At 38.1% G+C, this 19212-nt stretch overlaps 1 protein-coding gene across 2 annotated transcripts; it reads left to right on the forward strand.

The window, feature by feature from the left end:
• Positions 1 to 168: 168 nt before the first annotated feature.
• LOC120133442 (histone acetyltransferase HAC1-like) lies at positions 169 to 18585 on the forward strand. Of its 2 annotated transcripts, none has more exons than XM_039150020.1 (17): positions 169 to 410; positions 716 to 1133; positions 2367 to 2481; positions 2891 to 3188; positions 3267 to 3734; positions 3869 to 5667; positions 5848 to 6144; positions 6252 to 6530; positions 9493 to 9621; positions 9765 to 9965; positions 10097 to 10239; positions 10354 to 10663; positions 10854 to 10993; positions 16575 to 16653; positions 16772 to 17164; positions 17585 to 17802; positions 17918 to 18585. In XM_039150020.1, exons 2-17 carry the CDS (start codon positions 919 to 921, stop codon positions 18030 to 18032), a joined length of 5199 nt encoding a protein of 1732 aa, XP_039005951.1. In that variant the 5' UTR covers positions 169 to 410; positions 716 to 918; the 3' UTR covers positions 18033 to 18585. The 2 variants fall into 2 exon arrangements, with proteins under 2 accessions (XP_039005951.1, XP_039005952.1); XM_039150021.1 differs by having other exon boundaries at positions 170 to 334.
• The last annotated feature ends 627 nt before the right edge of the window (positions 18586 to 19212 follow it).

Here is a 19212-nt window from a genome sequence, read left to right on the forward strand (position 1 = left end):
CAGTCATCGACGTCAAATATATTATAAATACATAAACCTACTTAAAAATTATACTTCCGCATCGTGAAAAAGGTAAAAAAAAAATAGGAAAGATAATTAATTTTCGTTAAACTTCTTTTTTTTTTATATAAAAAAAAATTCAGACCTAGCTCCAGAAGATTAATTCCACTCGTTCCGTACTTTCGCTTTTGGATCTTTTGTTTGTTTGTTGTTTTTCTCATTTCTCACTCGCGGTAATCAACGCTGGGGGTGAATTTCTCTTCGTTCGTGCGATTCAGGCGGTGTTCTGTCCCCTTGTTATTTTCCGATCGACGTCATCATCCTCGCGATTCTGGTTATTGCCATCGGAATTCTCGAAGCTCCGATCGCATCTTTTCTTGCTTCTGCTTTCAATTTACACTCCCCTTCAGGTTTTTTTAGGGTTTGCATATTCTCCTTGATTGCTTTAGGAAATTAATGTTCTTTTTCATTTATTAACCTAGGGCTAGTTATTGCGTAGTGCTTAATTCTCTAATTAGTAGTATCATTTTTTATCTAGGAATTCCCAAATTGGGGATTTTCTTGCTTCATTGATCGATGTTTCCCTAATTTCCACCTAATTTCCATTATTAGCGAATTTCAGTTTCAATGTTGTTAAACAATGTGGATTTTTTTAAATTGAGATTGAATCAGTCAAATTTGGGTTAACTTATTCTATTTTCTTTTATATTCACAGGCAGGGTAAGGTTACATAAGATACAGACATGCTGTAAAACTGTTGTAGGTGAAATGACAAATAGAGAAGCGGAAAATGAAGGAAGCATGAGTGGTGATCACTGGTGCGATTTTACAGTGAGATTGTGGAATAAGTTATGCGGTTTTTTCTAGTAGTGGTAGTTACTAAGACAAGGCAAAAACGAACAAGGAATATAGATAGAAATGAATGTGCAGGCGCATTTGTCAGGACAGGTACCTAATCAAGGGGGATTACACCAGCAAAATGGGAACATGCTCCAGCCGTCCCAGATGCAGAACTTAGGGGTTGCTGGAGGTGCGAGTGCTGGTGGTGTTCTTGGCACTGGGGGTCCTCCTCATAATATGACGAATATGGATCCTGACCTCATGAGAACACGTGATTATATGCGGGGAGAAATGTAAGATATTGTATGACAATAGTTCCGTTTTCTTTTTAATATTAACTGCTTGTATCTGCTAATTGGTTCATTTTAAATTAAGGAGAAATTTCAAATAAAATATGCCTTAGGCTTTGAGCTAGTGCTGTTTAATACCAATAATTATATGCGTAACTTATGCGTTCTATCAATTTCCTTTTGTCTACGTGCATGTACATGTTTGCGGTGTGCATTTTGCTGCTGGATTCTTGGTTGCATGTTACTAATATACTTTTGTTATAGATGGTGGCTTTTTTTGGTTAGTTCTATACCAGTGTAAATTACACCCTTAGGCTGGGATATTTATTTGTATTTGTTTTTCTACTACTACTAAATATGCATAAAAGTTAACATACAAAAGATGTTTTCTTTGAAATGGTTGTCTATTTGTTTGTGTAGGATTTAGATTTCGTATTTTACTGAAACTCGTAGGGAGGCTTCTCATGTGAAGAAAGACTGAAAGGATCTTTTCTTTGAAATTATTGTCTATTTGTTTGTGTAGGATTTAGATTTCATATTTTCCTGAAACTCATAGGGAGACTTCTCGTGTGAAGAAAGACTGAAATGATCTTTTCTTTGTAATAATTGTCCATTTGTTTGTGTAAGTTTTAGATGTCATATTTTACTTAAACTCTTAGGGAGGCTTCTCGCGTGAAGAAAGTCTGAAAAGATCTTTTCTTTGAAATAGTTGTCTATTTGTTTGTGTAGGATTTTATGAGCTTGTAGATAATGTTTGATTCTTTCTGGGCTATACATTGATGTATGTAGCATTCATTAGTTGTTTCAGAAAACTTAAGGGGCCACTGTCTAGTTCAACAGGGAATCCTTCTAGTCCGATTTGAACTTGTAGAGCTCTCTCTCTCTCTATATATGCACATGCAGACATGTAGGAATATGTATTCAAAGAAAATAGCAGAAGTGAAAAGAAACCTTGTTTTTCCATTCTATTTAAGGCTTCGGTTATTTTGGACAATATGTATGTTATGACCCCATCTTTTGTAATGTACATTGATGCATGTGATTATTTAAATCTTACACAATGGAATATTATTTTCTTGTCATTAATTTAACATAATCATTATTGTTGCTTGGCTTCTATGTCTGATCAATCTATATATCAAGATAGGCATTCCATCGTAGAATTTTTTGTTATTATATTCATCTGTAGTGTTCGTTTTGGTTAACTAATGCAATTCATAATCTCTTGTTTGCCAGCATTAAGTTTTTAAAATCACGTCAACAACATCCCATTACTGAGGCATCAATGATCAAGTTTCAGGATTTTGCAAGACGGTTGGAAGAAGGTTTATTTAAGATTGCTCGTACAAAGGTTAATTTTTTACCTTCAAATTACTATGTTTTAAGTAAATCTGTTTCTTGACTGATTTTTTACCCATTCCACTTGTGTGCGTGACGGACTATTATTTGGTATACTGCTAGTGGAAAAAATCCCCCTTCTACAAGTGGGGTTAGAATGATGACGAGTTATATTTAAAAATCTGAAAAGTAAACAAATGGGTCACTTGTCAATGTTCTACCTCTGCTTGTGGAATTATTACTTTCTATTCAGAGTGCACCTGATAATAATCCATATACATACACATTTTTTATCTCTTGGTTTCTTCCACACTGTAGAAGCACATCACTTTGCATTCGTCTGATCTCATTTATTTCTCTGTGCTACAACTTTCTTGACCCCTACCCTTGAGAGTTTTGACACTTGGATGTTTGTTTTCTAGGAGGACTATACAAATTTGAGTACTTTAGAGCAACGTTTACAGATTCTAATCAGGGGTAGTAGAAATGTGCACAGCCAAAGACATGCACATCTTGTTAATTCGGCATCGGCATCAGTTGGTACAATGATACCAACCCCTGGTATGTCGAGCAGTAGCAATCCTAGCATCATGGTTACATCTTCTATTGATACATCTATGAGTGCTGCTGCCAATGCAAGCATAGCTCCTACGAATGTCAATACAGGAAGTCTGTTGCGTACTGCTAGCATGAATAGTGGTTGCTTTGGTAGATCTGAAGGTACATTTTCACCTTACTTTGTTGTACAATTATATAATAGCATTTTCTACCAAGGGTAACAGACTGGTAATTTTGTAGGAAATATATCTAATGGGTATCAACAGTCAGCTGCAAATTTTCTTATTGCTTCTGGTGGAATGTCATCAAGTGGCGTGCAAAGAATGGCAAGTCAAATGATCCCCACTCCTGGATTTAACAGTAATAACAATAGTAATTGCGTTAATAATCAGTCCAATAATGTTGGTGGGCTTTCAACTGTTGAATCAACGCTGGCATCTCAGCCACAGCAGCAAAAGCAACATGGTGGTCAAAATAGTCGTATTTTGCACACCCTTGGCAGCCAAATGGGTAGTAGCATCAGGTCTGGCTTGCAGCAGAAAACTTTTAGGTTTTCAAACGGTTCCCTAAATGGTGCATTGGAGATGATGGGCAACAATATGCTAATTGTTAATGAATCAGGAACTTCTGGGGGATATCAGACAACCCCTCGTTTTGCTAATTCACCCAAACCATTGCAGCAACAACATCAGCAAACCCTGATGCAAGGTGATCTCATGAACTTTTTTCTGTGTATTTCTTTTTTATTTAGTAACAATGAATCTCAAAATGCAATTTATTTTATTATTGAAACATACATGTTTCTCAAAGAAAGCAAAATTTTCTTTTGTTGTGTGTGTCAGGTGATGGATATGGAATGAACAATACTGATTGTTTTGGGCCTGGAAACTTCTATGGCTCTGCAACATCTGTTGGATCTATGATGAACTCTCAGAACTCAAATCCTGTTAATTTGCAGTCTATATCCAGAACAAAGTCTTCTCTGATAAGTAATCCATCAAATTTACATGGTGTTCAATTGGCTGCCCATATGAAGTCCCAGTCCATGGATCAGTTTGAAAAGATGAATATCCAACCTCCAGTTTCTTCGAGAGACAATATCCTTCAAGCTAATCAGCTGCAACAGTTTCAGCAACATCCCCTTCAGTTCCAACAACAGCAGTTTCAGCAACAGCAACCCCACCATCAGCAAAATCTGCAGCATCAAAATTTGCCGAGTAATAGTGGTTATAGTCGGTCGCAGATGGCGTCTAATATAGGTAGTCAAGTGAAGCATGAACCTGGAGTGGAATGCCACGATGAGGTTCTACATCAACAAGACCCTGAACAATATCAGCTACCTGAATTGCAGAGTCAATTCCAGGGGAACCAAGCTGAAGAGATCTCTAGTCAGCAGAATATGCATTCATCGCTACCACAAAATTCTCAACAAATGCAACAGATGTTGCCCCAACAGCAATTGGTTCCTGAATCTCAAAATGATTATGAACTTTCAGCGGGTGCACTGCCAGAATCAGCTGTGCAGACCCAATGGCACCCTCACTCACAAGAGCAGGTTCAAAGGCCAGTGAACATGTCATTTGAGCAGCATGTCCAAGAGGATTTCCAGCAGAGAATATCGGGGCAGGATGAAGCTCAATGTAACAATTTATCTCTGGATGCATCTACTATCAGTCCATTGGTTGTTCCTAAAAGCTCGTCGGATCTTTCAAATTCAAAGGGTGCTATCTCTAAATTTGGAAATCAGAGCCATGATAGGCAATTCCGAAATCAAGTGAGGTGGCTTTTGTTACTTCGCCATGCTCGTAGATGTAATGCCACTGAGGGTAAGTGTGATGGCTATTGCTTTACTGTACGAAAGTTGTTGTCTCATATGGATATGTGTGTATCCTCTCCATGTTCATATCCTCGTTGTCATCACTCCAAGATACTGATTCGTCATCACAAGACTTGTAGATATCCAGCATGCCCTGTTTGTGTTCCTGTTAACAATTATGTACAGGCTCAGAAGGCACATGCCTCTCTTAACTCTACTTCCGTTTTGCCTTCTTCGGATGGTATATCTACTAAAACACATGATGCTGGAGACATTTCTAGTAGATTGACTACTGCATCTGCAGCAATTGATACTTCTGTAGACATACAGCCTTCACTAAAACGCATGAAGAGAGAACAATCTTCACAATCTGTTAATACTAAAAGTGAAGGTCCTTTATTATCAAGTTCTGTTGCTGAAACTCACATATCTCAGGATATCCACTGCCTAGATCACAGATATGTTGACAGGCTAATTCCAGTTAAGTCTGAGCCTATGGAAGTGAAGACTGAAGTCCCCAAGATTTCTGCTAAAGGCAGTCCTGTTATTACTGAGATGAAGGATGTTTTAGAAGACATTAGCAAGAAGAAGACTGACTGTGAGCCTATTACATGTGATGAATTTGGTGGTCTTCATAAGCAAGAAAATGCTAAGATTGAGAAGGAACCTGACTCAGTTAAACTAGAAAATTTTACACAGTCTTCTGAAGGTGCAGCTGGAATTAAGTCTGGGAAACCAAATATAAAGGGGGTGTCATTGACTGAACTTTTCACCCCCGAGCAAGTTCAGGAGCATATTAAAGGTCTCAGACAATGGGTTGGCCAGGTACACTTTATTGTAATGCTGTGATTTGTTTCAGACACTGTTCATAGTATTATTTAGATCTTTGGTAAGCTGTAGGAGGTGGGCACAGATTCTAGCTTACTACTTGTTAGACCAGATTTGGACTTGGTGGCTGAACATGATATATTGATGATAGTCAATTTTCTTTAATTTCTTTTGCAGAGTAAGTCGAAGGCTGAAAAGCATCAAGCAATGGAACACTCAATGAGTGAGAACTCCTGTCAGTTATGTGCAGTTGAAAGACTCACTTTTGAACCACCACCTATTTATTGTAGCCATTGTGGTGGGCGCATTAAGCGAAATGCAACATACTACACAGTGGGTGCCGGTGATACACGACATTACTTTTGTATTCCTTGCCATAATGATGCTCGTGGAGATAGCATTGTGGTTGATGGAACTGCCATTCCTAAGGCAAGGCTTGAGAAGAAGAAAAATGATGAAGAGATTGAAGAATGGGTATGTACATAGTAACAATCCAATACATACTTTTTGGTTTTTATTACGTTTCAAGGTCATCCCTAAAAATCACTTATATTTTGTTTGTCTTCAATAAAATTGTGCAGTGGGTTCAATGTGACAAGTGTGAGGTTTGGCAACATCAAATTTGTGCTCTATTTAATGGTAGAAGGAATGACGGCGGGCAAGCTGAATATACATGTCCCAATTGCTATATTGCTGAGGTTGAAAGAGGAGAGCGGGAGACCTTACCTCAGAGTGCTGTTCTGGGGGCCAAAGATTTGCCAAGAACAATCCTCAGCGACCACATAGAGCAGCGATTATTTAAGCGACTGAAACAGGAAAGACAAGAGAGGGCAAAGGCTCAAGGAAAAAGTTATGATGAGGTGATTAATATTCTCACGATGACTGTTGATTCTGTGTTGTATATACTGATCCTCTTGCTAATTTAATGTGGTTGAAAGCTGTTTGGTGTTGCTGAAATTCACATACAAAAATGGGAAAACAACTAAAATACACGAGAAAGATGGCCATGATCAAATAAGCTGCTTGTTCGTAATAATATGCTGAAGAAACAAAAGCTGTAGAAGTGATTAGCATTTAGTTTTTTCCCCGCATGATTAGTAGAATTTTGAAAACTGGGTTATTGGATCTTTCAAGCTTTTGCCATCTATAGCCAATTATAGGTCAGATAGCCACAAAGCTTTTCATCTATAGGGCAGAATCTGAACTTACTGATTCCTTCAACATAGATCCATTAACTTTCTTCTATATATGGGATTTGTTCTTGTTATTATTGTTGAGAGAAGCTCCAGCTTCTCTCTAACCCACGTTTTCAAATTTCAAATTCCCCCAGGTGTTTTTGAAAATTTTTCTCTCCTCCGACTTACACCCATTGTTTGCCGCCGTCATCAGCCACCCGCCGCCGCCGTCAGACGCTGCACCGACCGTCACGTCCGGTGGCCGTTGAACACCAAAACTTCCAGGTTTTTTCGACTCGACGCCAGCATCAAGGATCTAGGCTTCGTTTCACCAGGGAGAGCCTACAACTCAGTGGATCTTGGACGTGGCCCTTCGACTTTTAGCTGTTGGCGACGCTTCTTTCTTTTTCTCCGACGACTGCGTGATCTACAATAGCAGTATAGTCATTATCTTTACTTTCTCCATCTCCTTGTGTCTGTCGTCTCTCCACAAAGCAATCAAGTCAGCCACGTTCGCCGCTGATCTTTAGCTGCAGTTTTGGTTCTATTCATCACCCTTTCTTCCTTTGCTTTTCTTCAACGATAAAGCAACACAAAAGAAATGAGTTCCCAGAAACTTGAAGTGGGTCTTGCTACCCCTCACCATTTCAAGTCCTCTCGGCAAAAGCCAAGGCTAGCTGCAGAACATCCTTCGGCTTCGCAGTCTGTTGAGGCGGGGATTTCCAAGATACGAACTGCTATTGTGGCATTTGATCGCCTTGTTAATTCCCTAGGTTCACTTAAAGACACCGCTGAATTACGTGACAAATTGCATAAGACAAGGCTTGATATTGAGCAGCTCGTTAAAGAGTCTTCAGCTAAACTAAGGGAAGCAAGAGAAGCTGTGCAAGATGCAGAAACCTTAAAGAAATCTGTTGATGACAAGCTTGCAGCTGGGAGGGAGACAACAGATTCATCTTCCGTTCCTAAAGAAGTTCATCCATCAAGTTATGATGTCCATGTGCTGGAGGAAAAGGTGACCAAGAAACGCGAGGAAGAAGATGAGATGAGGGTTGAAGCCGCAGCTCTCGGGGCTAAGGCTGGCCGTTAGTCCAATAGTGGGGATAAAGAGGCTGGAAAAAGTTTGAAAATTCCGGATAAGAAGGCGAATCGAGTGGAGATTTTGGTGCCGAAGGTTACGGAATCGGAACTTCATAAACAGAGAGTGGAGCAGCAGGCGCCGACTTTGAAGATAGTGGAGAAGGCCAAAGAGAAGCAGTGTAGGACTGCGGTGGGGGAAAAAATATGAGAGGATGCTGTTGGAGTCCACCTTAAAGGGGTGAAGTAATGATAAGACTGGATGCTACACGTTATTTATTGATAACTTACCAGAGAACATTCACTGGAAGAGGTTTGGATCTTTATTTCGCTCCCATGGTCGGGTTCTAGATGCTTTTATTCCAAATAAAAGAAATTCAAAAGGAGTTCGCTTTGGTTTCATTCGCTTCGCAACTATCGATGAAGCAAGGAGAGCGATCTCAAAAATGAATGGTTCTCATATCGACGGAAGTAAAATTGGTGTTTATTTCGCTAAATTCAAACCTCGATAGTCTTTTTGGAGAAAGTCCTCGACATGTGTTCTTCGCAAGTCCGGGATGGAAGATGTTTCGAGGAAGAATCATTATAAAGTTGAAGGTGTTATAGATGAAGAAAAACTTAAGGTGTTGAGCAATTGTCTAGTGGGGTGGTGCAAGGACTTTGTCAAAATTGGTCATCTCGCCAGACAAATGCAAGCGAAGGGCCTCACTGGCTTCACCTTAATGAGAGCTGCTGGTAATGCGATTTTAATGATTTTCGAAGACAATGCTTCATTGAGAAGTGTGAAGAACGATAAATCAAAGATTCTCGCAGAGTGGTTCTCCATAGTCGAAGCTTGGTCAGAGAGTTTGGTAATGGAGTGTCGTCGAGTATGGTTAGTTTGCGAGGGTGTTCCTTTTCACGCATGGAATTGGGATACTTTTAAGAGCATTGCTGATAAGTGGGGTTTATTACTAGCTATCGACGAAAGTTGTCAGTCTCCATCATCCTTTGATCGGGCAAAACTTCAAGTCCTCACAAAGGTTGATGCGAGAATTGATGCGATGGTGGAATTGAAGGTTGGTGACAACTTCTTCAAGGTCATGGTGCATGAGATAGAACATTCATTCAAACCAAACTCTTGGGCTCCTGAAGAAGAGTCTCATTAGATCTTGTCTCTTCAATTGTGGTTGTTTTAGTCTATATGGTTGTAGGTGTTGCTTTTAATTTGTATTATGTTCTGTTGCGTTGTTTTATTCCTACTGCTGGTGGTGTATTTAGAAGTAAGGTGATTAGACTGTGGCTTTGGATAAGGTCATATGAGGTTAAGGTGTTTGTTGTAATGGTGTACATCACCATGAGAGGATATTATGTGGTGTCTTTTGTATTGGGTATTTTATCAATAAAATTTGAGGTACTCTTTTCTTCCTTCCAATGTTTGTTAACATACCTTTAGTATGTGAACGAATACGAAGGGAGATTTAATGAGACCTCCAACTTCTATAAAAAAAAAGTACATTCCAGTGACTTCTCATAGACTTTTAGTACCTGAGGAAATAAGCTTATATCTTTTTTCATTGATTGTTTACAGGTTCCTGGTGCTGAGGCACTTGTAGTTAGAGTTGTTTCATCAGTTGACAAAAAGCTGGAAGTAAAGCCACGGTTTCTTGAAATCTTTCAAGAAGAGAATTATCCACTAGAATTTCCTTATAAATCAAAGGTATGCGATATTTAGATTAATTAGTTAAATGTTGTACAACTTTTTTTTTAAATTTCTGGATAGATTGTGTAATATGCTTGTATGCTGAAAATGGTTGTTTAGTTGTAATTATCAAATGCTTATAAGTTGTCTTTCTCTTTTAGGTAGTTTTATTGTTTCAGAAGATAGAAGGGGTAGAAGTATGCTTGTTTGGCATGTATGTTCAAGAATTTGGGGCAGAATGTGCATTCCCAAATCAGCGCCGTGTTTATCTGTCATATCTAGACTCAGTCAAGTATTTCCGGCCTGAGGTTAAATCAGTTACTGGAGAGGCTCTCCGTACATTTGTTTACCATGAAATTCTTGTAAGTCCAAACTTTTACTGGATTCTGCTTACTGATAATTGTTGTCACAATTATCATTTTACACATTGTATCAGTATCTATTTAGTGGAGATCATTGTCGAAAATATTGGATCTAAACCTTAATTTTTCAGATCGGATACCTTGAATATTGCAAGAAGCGCGGTTTTACAAGTTGCTATATATGGGCTTGCCCTCCACTGAAGGGTGAAGATTATATCATATATTGTCATCCAGAAATTCAGAAAACACCAAAATCAGATAAACTGAGAGAATGGTGAGGAAAATAGTCAAGATATATATTTTTTAAACAATTCCTTTTCATCACATGCTATATTTATTTAAAGAATTCAAAATTACTGATGCCCTAGTACGTGTGATGCTGTTTCAGGTATTTAGCAATGTTAAGGAAAGCTTCCAAGGAAAACGTTGTAGTTGAACTTACTAATTTATATGATCATTTCTTTGTAACCATGGGTGAACGTAAGGCGAAGGTAACAGCAGCTAGGCTTCCATATTTTGATGGTGATTACTGGCCTGGGGCTGCTGAAGATCTTATAAATCAGCTTTGTCAAGAAGATGGCAGAAAGATAAACAAAAAAGGAACAATAAAAAAGACCACAACTAAAAGGGCTTTGAAAGCATCTAGTCAGTCTGATCTCTCTTCTAACGCATCAAAGGATCTGCTACTGATGCATAAAGTAATTTCTTTTCTTTCAAGTGTTTCTTCATTTCTTTATTTTTTTCTATGATTTTGTTCTATGTAAAGCAGTAGCCCAGTAGATGTGGAAGTTACAATCTTGCTATCTTATTGTTGACATTTTTCATATCATGACCCAAGAGACTCTAAGTGGTTATGTTACTCTTTCCCCTTATTTTTCTCCACTTCAGCTTGGTGAGACCATTTCTCCAATGAAGGAGGATTTTATCATGGTTCATTTGCAGCATTGTTGCACTCATTGTTGTGTTCTTATGGTAGCCGGAAACCGCTGGGTCTGCAATCAGTGCAAGAACGTTCAGATTTGTGATAAGTATGGTTGCTACTTTATTTAGCTGTGTATTATTTTGTATGGTTAACTCATCTGTCTGTGTGTTGACCGTAAAATTATATTTATGTAATACTCTAGCAGGCAATGATTTTATCAGTTTGTTTTGACGAATAGTATATGTTTCTGTAGTACGAACCACTGAAATTTCAATCAGATTTACGTATGAGGAAGGAGTATGCTCTCTTTTATGTTAACATAGTTAAACATCTCTGTTATAGTGTTTCTATTTTTTATTTTGCAAGTTTGGATCTATGCTAGGGTTCAATCTTTTCTGCATTCTAAAAATGTGTTATATCTGATTCTGTCAGTTATAAGTGCAACCCAAGTCATATGCAAATCATATATTATTACTAATTCCATTTGTATGCTAGATAGATGTATAGCTCTTGGCATTATTTTTACTCAGAATTGGGCTTTACATTCTAGAATTGGTGCCATGGTGCCACTATTTTAGTTGTGAAAGAAGCCAATGTTGGTTGCTCATGTTGAATTAATAGCTTTCTCTTGTTAAGTTATTACTAGGAATTTGTTGTTGAATTCCTCTGGTGGGGGCTGATGTTTTTGGTAGAAGAATATTAATATTTTGGGGAAAAAGAAAAGAACATTGACATGTAGATAGTATAAAATTTTCTACCTGATAGGTAGTTTATATTACCTGACTGTCTTTTTTCCTGGATGAGAAGTTTTAGAGTGGGTTTATTCTCCACATTCTGGGGAAAAGAAAAATGATCCCCGTGCTCTTAGAAAACTGGTTATATCTCAAGTTTCAAGACTCAACACCCCTTAATATTTCTTTTTGATAAGATTTGAAGGCCTCATTAAAAACCTCCTTCTTGATTAATGGAGCTTGTATAGAAGTTTCTTAATCATCGGAAGGAGGAAAAGAGTGCCTTATAATTTCATTATAGAAAATAGAATTACAACCTTGGAACAACTATTCCAAAAAACCCTTACAAACAATACAGGAGCCAGAAAACCAAACTAAAGAAGCCAACAACAAAAATCAACCTATACCAGCCTTTGCTAAACCATCAGCATCCATATTCGCTGTCCTTGCAACCCATCTAACAACCCCTACCCCCCGAAAGTTCTAAGACTATCAACAATATTTCTAACAATAAAACCATATACAATTGGACATGAGTCAACATTATTTATCCAGTCTACTGCAACCCTGCAATCACTCTCAACGATCAGCCTATCTTTAACCCTCCCTTGAAAAGAGGCAAAGAAAGAAATACCCCTTTGAATAGCTTTAAGTTCCTTCAATGTTGGAGGTCCTGAACCAGCAAGCTCCTGAAAAGAACCTAGGATTGCACCAGATTGATCCCTCATAAGACCTCCAAGACCTGATTCCTTCCAATCACTGCTAGTGGTTGCATCCACATTTACTTTGACGAAACCCATAGGGGGAGGTAACCAAGGGATTATAGAAGACTTCAATAAATTTTAGGACGAATAGGAATCTCCTATAGAAGGATCAGAAATTAAAGAGTCCTTAGTAATAGAAACATCCTTATTCTTTGCTAGAAACCAAGAGGCCAGCCTAACTCTTGTTAAGAAAAATAATTCAGACTGATCAAGCTTTCCCCTTCAAAAACAATAAAATTTCTGATTTTCCAGATTGACCAAATAACAGCCCCAGGAATGAAAGTCCATATTGCAGAATTGGATTTCAACTCATCCCAAGCTAGAAGAAAACTTTTTACTTCTGCTGGAAACACAGAACTAAACCTCCAAAAATTTAGAAATTTGTTCCACAAAGACCACGCAACCGAACAAGAAAAGAATAGATACGATGAAGTTTCTTCAACCATTCTACAAAGAGGGCATAACTCATCCTCAATACCTTGAACACCTCTTTTAACCAATTCGGTTTTAACAGCAATTTTGTGAAGCACAATTTGCCACACTAATGTTTCAACTCTAGGGGGAACCAATCCTCTCCAAACAATTTTATTCCAGAAATGAACATCTTCTGAACCTGATCCACACCTCTCAACACAAGAACCGACTGTATAAACACCGTCCCCACTACCTTTCCAAATCAAACCATCACTAGAATCAAGAGATAGAGAAAAAGAAGAAATGATGCTCACCAAATTACACCATTGTTCAAGCTCCCAATCATTTAAATTTCTTCGAACTTGAACATCCCAAATCCAGCCCGAAGAAAGAAATTCCCCAAACTCACAAAGTTTACCGTATTTATTAGTAGAAAGCGAAAACAGTCTAGGAAACATAATCTGAAACGGAAAATCAGCAGCCCATCTGTCTTGCCAAAATCGAACATGCTTACCATTTCCAACGTGAAAATTGCACAAACTACGAAACTTAGAACCAAAGGAGTCTTGTTTGTAATGGTTATTAACCACTGATTTCCATAACCAGGAAGATTGAGTAGAAATCTTGCTATCAAACAGTAATCTAGAAGAATCAATGTTGTATTTGCTACAAATAAAATTCCTCCAAACAGAACTTCTCTCATTTGCAAACCTCCAAGACCATTTCCCTAGCAGTGCCCTGTTCATACAAATCAGATTCCGAACTCCCAAACCTCCCTCATTCTTTGATCTGCAAACATCATCCCATTTAACCCAGTGTATCTTCTTATTACCATTTTCCCCTCCCCATAAAAAATTAGACATAATTGAATTTAGAGACTTAAGGATAGAAGCTGGAATCTTGAACAAAAATAAAAAATATGTAGGCAGTGAGGAAAGAACCGATTTGATCAAAACCAATCTCCCTGCTAAAGATAGAGTAGCAGCCTTCCAACCTGCTAATTTAGAGTGAAAATTCTGCACTACTGGTTCCCAAATAACAGAGGAATTCTTAGTAGCACCTAGAGGGAGGCCTAGATAATTAGAGGGGAAGTTTCCCACTGTACAACCAATAGAATCTGCCCAAGTCTTAACCTCCTGTTTGGGAATATTAATCCCGAACAATATGCTTTTCTTAAGGTTCAGTTGCAGCCTTGACATAACCTCAAATACTCTAAGCACCCTCTTCACATTCATAATTTGAGTCTTCGAAGCTCCACAAAAAATAATTAAGTCATCTGCAAACTGCAAGTGCACAAGATTAAAGGACCCTTATTCCTTGCCAACTGTCATACCAGAAAATAATCCCTCAGAAACAGCCCTTCGGATTAATAGATTCAGTAATTCCCCAACTAGATTAAATAATAAAGGTGAGAGTGAACATCCCTGTCTAAGACCCTTGGCCATTGGAAACTCCTCGGATGGAACCCCATTGACTAAAACAGAAATTGAAGCTGTAGAAACACATCTCCTAATCCAACTTATCCAAGTGAAACCGAATCCCATCTTTTCTCATCACCTTGAACAAAATAGGCCAGTCAATCGTATCATATGCCTTTTTAAAATCAACTTAAAAAACACAACCCTTTAGCCCTTTCTTCCTCCAATAATCAATACCCTCGTTAGCAATGAGAGAGCAATCCAAAATTTGTCAACCGGGTATAAAAGCAAATTGAGTCGGGCTGATAATATCTCCTATACAACTTCTGAGCCTCCTTGCAAGACACTTGGATAATATCTTATAAACTCCTCCTACTAGGCTTATAGGTCTGTAATCATCAAGGCTTCCAATGTTTGATCCCTTAGGAATTAGGGTGATAAAAGTATGGTTAATACCATGTTCCCAATCCTTCCCCCACAAAGAATCTGTGAAAAAACTGCATAATGTTTCCCTTAAGAACAGACCAAAACCTTTTAAAAAAACCCATGTTCAAACCGTCTGGCCCCGGAGCTTTATTACTGTCGCAAGACTTTATAGTCTCCCAAACCTCCTCCTCGGAAAAATCCTTCTCCATAAGCATATTCTGTTCGAGTGAAATTCTAGGAAAAACCAAATCAATATCCTCAACGTCTAAAGTAGACCGATCATTGAAAATTTTGAAAAAATGATCTTTGACCTTGGCCTTGATAACAGTTGGATCATGAGTAATATTCCCATCAACTATTAAAGCATTCAAAGCATTTCGTTTTCTTCTAACTGAAGCACAAGTATGAAAGAATCTTGTGTTTCGGTCCCCATCATTAATCCACTTCTTCCTAGAATTTTGAAACCAAATCTGCTCCTCAATTCTATGAAGTCTCCATAATTCTGCTCTACAAACACTATTCTCATCAGCAATCCCCTGAACAGAACTGACATTCAATTGTTGGGCATCCTCCTCAAGCTTTTGAATTTTCTTTTCTAAATCTGAGATTGCTGCTCCCGGAAACTGGTTTTTCTTCCTTGCCCATTTTTTGATGGCTGCTTTAGAGTTCCTCAAAATACTTAAGATTCCACCTTTTCTCCCAGGCTTCTTACAATCTGTAATGGCATGTCTGACCATTTCCTCAAAACTGTCCTCCTCCATTAGATAATTAAAAAGTCTAAAAGGCCTTTTTCCCCAATCAATTCCTTCATCTTGTAATAAAATAGCATTGTGATCCGAAATGGATTTAGGAATAAGAGACTGAATAATCTCAGGAAATGTAGCCAAAAATTGACCATCCACCAAGAACCTGTCCAATCTAACAAATGTTGGATCATCTTGGTTATTACACCAAGTGAACCTGCCCCCATTCAAAGGCAGATTAATTAACCCTAAAGACTGAATAAATTGAGAAAAATTCCTCATTGAGAATCTATTCTGAGCTCTACCCACCTTCTCATCTTCACACAAGTATACATTAAAATCCCCTCCAACACAAACCGGCAGATTCTGTCCAGAAATGAACACCCTAAGTTCTTCAAAAAAACTTTCTTTTTCTTCCTCCACTGAGGGCCCATAAACATTTATAAGAACACTTCTGAATTGATGCAATCTGAATTTCCCTACAACAGCAATGAATCTTCTGTTAATGCAGTGATTTTCCATCTCAAACACATTTTCATCCCAACAACATAATAAACCCCCTGAAGAACCAACAGCTGGAGATTCAATGACACCCTGAAAAATATTCAGCCCATTCCTTCTCAGAAAAGATCTTTGTAACTTCTCTGCTTTAGTTTCTTGTAGCCAAAGAAAGGAAGGATATGTGCTAGAGACTAATCTCTGAACTGCTTTCTGTTTTTCTCTTCTTCCCAAGCCCCTTACATTCCATGAAATTATTGCTAATTTATCCTTCATTAATATTGCTTGAAAAACTGACTTCCCCACTATGGCAACTCAATTGGCCATATTCATGCCCTGTTCTAATTTAATGATTTTATCCAGAAAAGCTTCCTTCCCCTCAGTAAAAGAAACCGCCAGAATCTGACTCACTTGCCATGTAGCTACTGCTTCATCCAAAAGCTCCAAAAACTCTGAAGAAGATGCTGTATAAATGTTAACATGTTCTAGAGCTTCTCTTACCAATGATCTTTTTGCCCTTTTCTTACAAAAACCAGATTTGGAATTGAACATATGTCTATCCTTAACACCCCTTAATATTAGAAGCCTAATGATGCAATGCATATCTCTATTCTTATTTCAGTCTGCTTCTGTCTGCTAGGAGAAAATGTCCTAGATAAATTCTTCTGATGCTTGCTTCTTTATCCCTTACAGGTGCTACGAAACAGAGCAGAAGCGTGATGAAAGAGAGAGGCATCCCATCAATCATAGGGAGAAACATGTTCTCTATCCAGTAAGTTTGTAAGATTGACAGTAATTTACTTTCAGTATTCATGCCCAATGCTCTGCTTCTGTATGCAGACTTTCTTTTCTTCCCTAATTGAATTTTGTGGAAAATTGTTCCGTTGCAGGTTGAAATTACTGATGTTCCTACTGATACAGAGGATAAAGATGAAATTCTTGAGAGTGAATTCTTTGATACTAGGCAAGCGTTTTTGAGTCTTTGTCAAGGGAATCATTATCAGTATGATACCCTGAGGCGGGCTAAACATTCCTCAATGATGGTTCTTTACCATCTACACAATCCCACTGCCCCTGCATTCGTCACAACCTGTAACGTATGTCATCTGGACATTGAAACTGGTCAAGGTTGGCGCTGTGAAGTTTGCCCTGATTATGATGTGTGCAACTCCTGTTATCACAAGGATGGGTGCATTGATCATCCTCATAAGTTAACAAATCATCCATCCGTGGCTGAACGTGATGCACAGAATAAGGAGGCCAGACAACTAAGGGTTCTGCAGGTAATTTTTTAATAAATTTATTGGACCCTTTTATAATAAAAATATTAACTCTTTAATTAGTTGAGTGTGGGTAATCGGGGAAATCCCATCAAAACGTATATGCATATATGTTTCTCTGTTCTTGCTGTTGAAGTGAATATCTAGATATATAAACATCAAATCAAAAACCGCCAATGATGTTCATCTGAAAGTGGCTTTATAACAAACGAACGAGTGACTAAAGAACTGTCTAAGTGGATGTCTCAGAGATGCTATTGGCATTTTGTGCTTGACTATTGAAATGCTTAATTTAAAGTATTTGTGTTCCCCAAATATATTATTTTCCTTCTGATTTAGATGTTTGGAAAAATGAGTTTATGACCATAACATGGCATATTTTAGATGCATTATTCTAACAGGTTTGGTTCTTGAAATTTGCAGCTGAGGAAAATGCTTGACCTTTTGGTGCATGCATCACAATGTCGTTCTGCATATTGCCAATACCCAAACTGCCGGAAAGTGAAGGGGCTTTTTCGTCATGGAATACAATGCAAAAAACGTGCTTCTGGTGGCTGTGTACTTTGTAAGAAAATGTGGTATCTATTGCAACTTCATGCTCGAGCATGCAAAGAATCTGAATGCCATGTACCACGTTGCAGGTATCATGTGCCTCTCACCCTCCTGAGCTTCCATATGTTATGCTTCTTTCTCTGTTTGTGCTAATTGATTTAATTTAAAGCTAATATTTTATTTTTAAAAAAAATATTATTGCAGTGATCTTAAGGAACATTTGAGAAGGCTTCAACAGCAGTCTGATTCACGACGAAGGGCTGCTGTGATGGAGATGATGAGACAGAGAGCTGCAGAGGTTGCCGGTAATTCTGGGTAAAACCAAGTTGTAAATATAAATTTGGAGGTTTTTGATGAAAAATGCTCCCTTCAAGAAATGCATGTAAAAAATGGTTTTTGTGCTGCTCCACTGGTTCACTTGGCACCGATGGGGAAGCAGGTGGATTTGTAGGTCAGAAGGGTATATAGGCATACCAATAGATTATTGATGGCTTGTTAGGGCACGATTCTTTCATTCATGGAACCCGTGACCGGATCTCCTGAAATGAAGTTAATGAAGTTTATAAGATCCGATCAGCCTGCAACAGTTGCCTTGGAGGAATGTTGGAGTATAGATGTGTGTCATTGCCCTGATTAGGTTATTATTTTAGTGTGTTTTGTGTATTCATTGTCATCGCTTTGGTGGCTAATGTGTTAAAATTGTTCTAAATTTGCTTACATAGGAATGTTGGAGCGAGGGAGCTTAGTTTCAATTCATTTTTTTTGTTTTGGTTATTGTCTAAGTTTCCCCCTTCTAACATTGACACCCCTTTTTGTAGAATGGGCTTCTTCATATTTTAAGATGGAAAAATAAGGAGGAGCGCATCAATTCTGTTAAAAAATAATGAACACGTACCGAGTTCTTACTTTAATGCTGCTGGTTTTCCTCTAAGAGGTTTTGAAAACTTTATTCAATTTGATGGAGAAATTCGAAAGGAATATACCAACTGAATGTGTAAGCCAAACGATTCAGAATCTGAATGAAATGAGTAGAAATTAGAGGTGCACAAAAAATCCGAATATCCGATTTTGGGTAAAAAATATCCGAAACCGGATTTTGGAAAAATCGGTTTTTTTTAAACCGGATCGGATATTTAAAAACCGGATAGTATAACCGGTTTGAGAAAAAATTGAATGACCGGTTTTTTTACCGGATTAAAAATCGGTTTTTTTCAAACCGGATAAAAAACCGGTTTTTTTAAAAAACTGGTTTTTTATCCGAAAAAATCCGGTTTTTTTTTAAAAACCGGTTTTTTGCAAACCGAAACCGGTTACACCGGTTACACCATTCGACCCTCCAAACCGGTTAGGATCCGAACCGGTTTTTTTAAAATCCGGTTTTTGGGTTGGGAGAAAAAACCGGATCGGTTTTTATCCGATCCGGATCGGATTGAAATCCGGCTTCTGTGCATCTCTAGTAGAAATCTATTTCGTTTGAACCCAAATGAACTTGTGATCCA

This window comes from Hibiscus syriacus, unplaced genomic scaffold (assembly GCF_006381635.1).
Source record: "Hibiscus syriacus cultivar Baekdansim isolate YM2019G1 unplaced genomic scaffold, ASM638163v2 tig00110580_pilon, whole genome shotgun sequence".
Lineage (NCBI taxonomy): Eukaryota > Viridiplantae > Streptophyta > Magnoliopsida > Malvales > Malvaceae > Hibiscus > Hibiscus syriacus.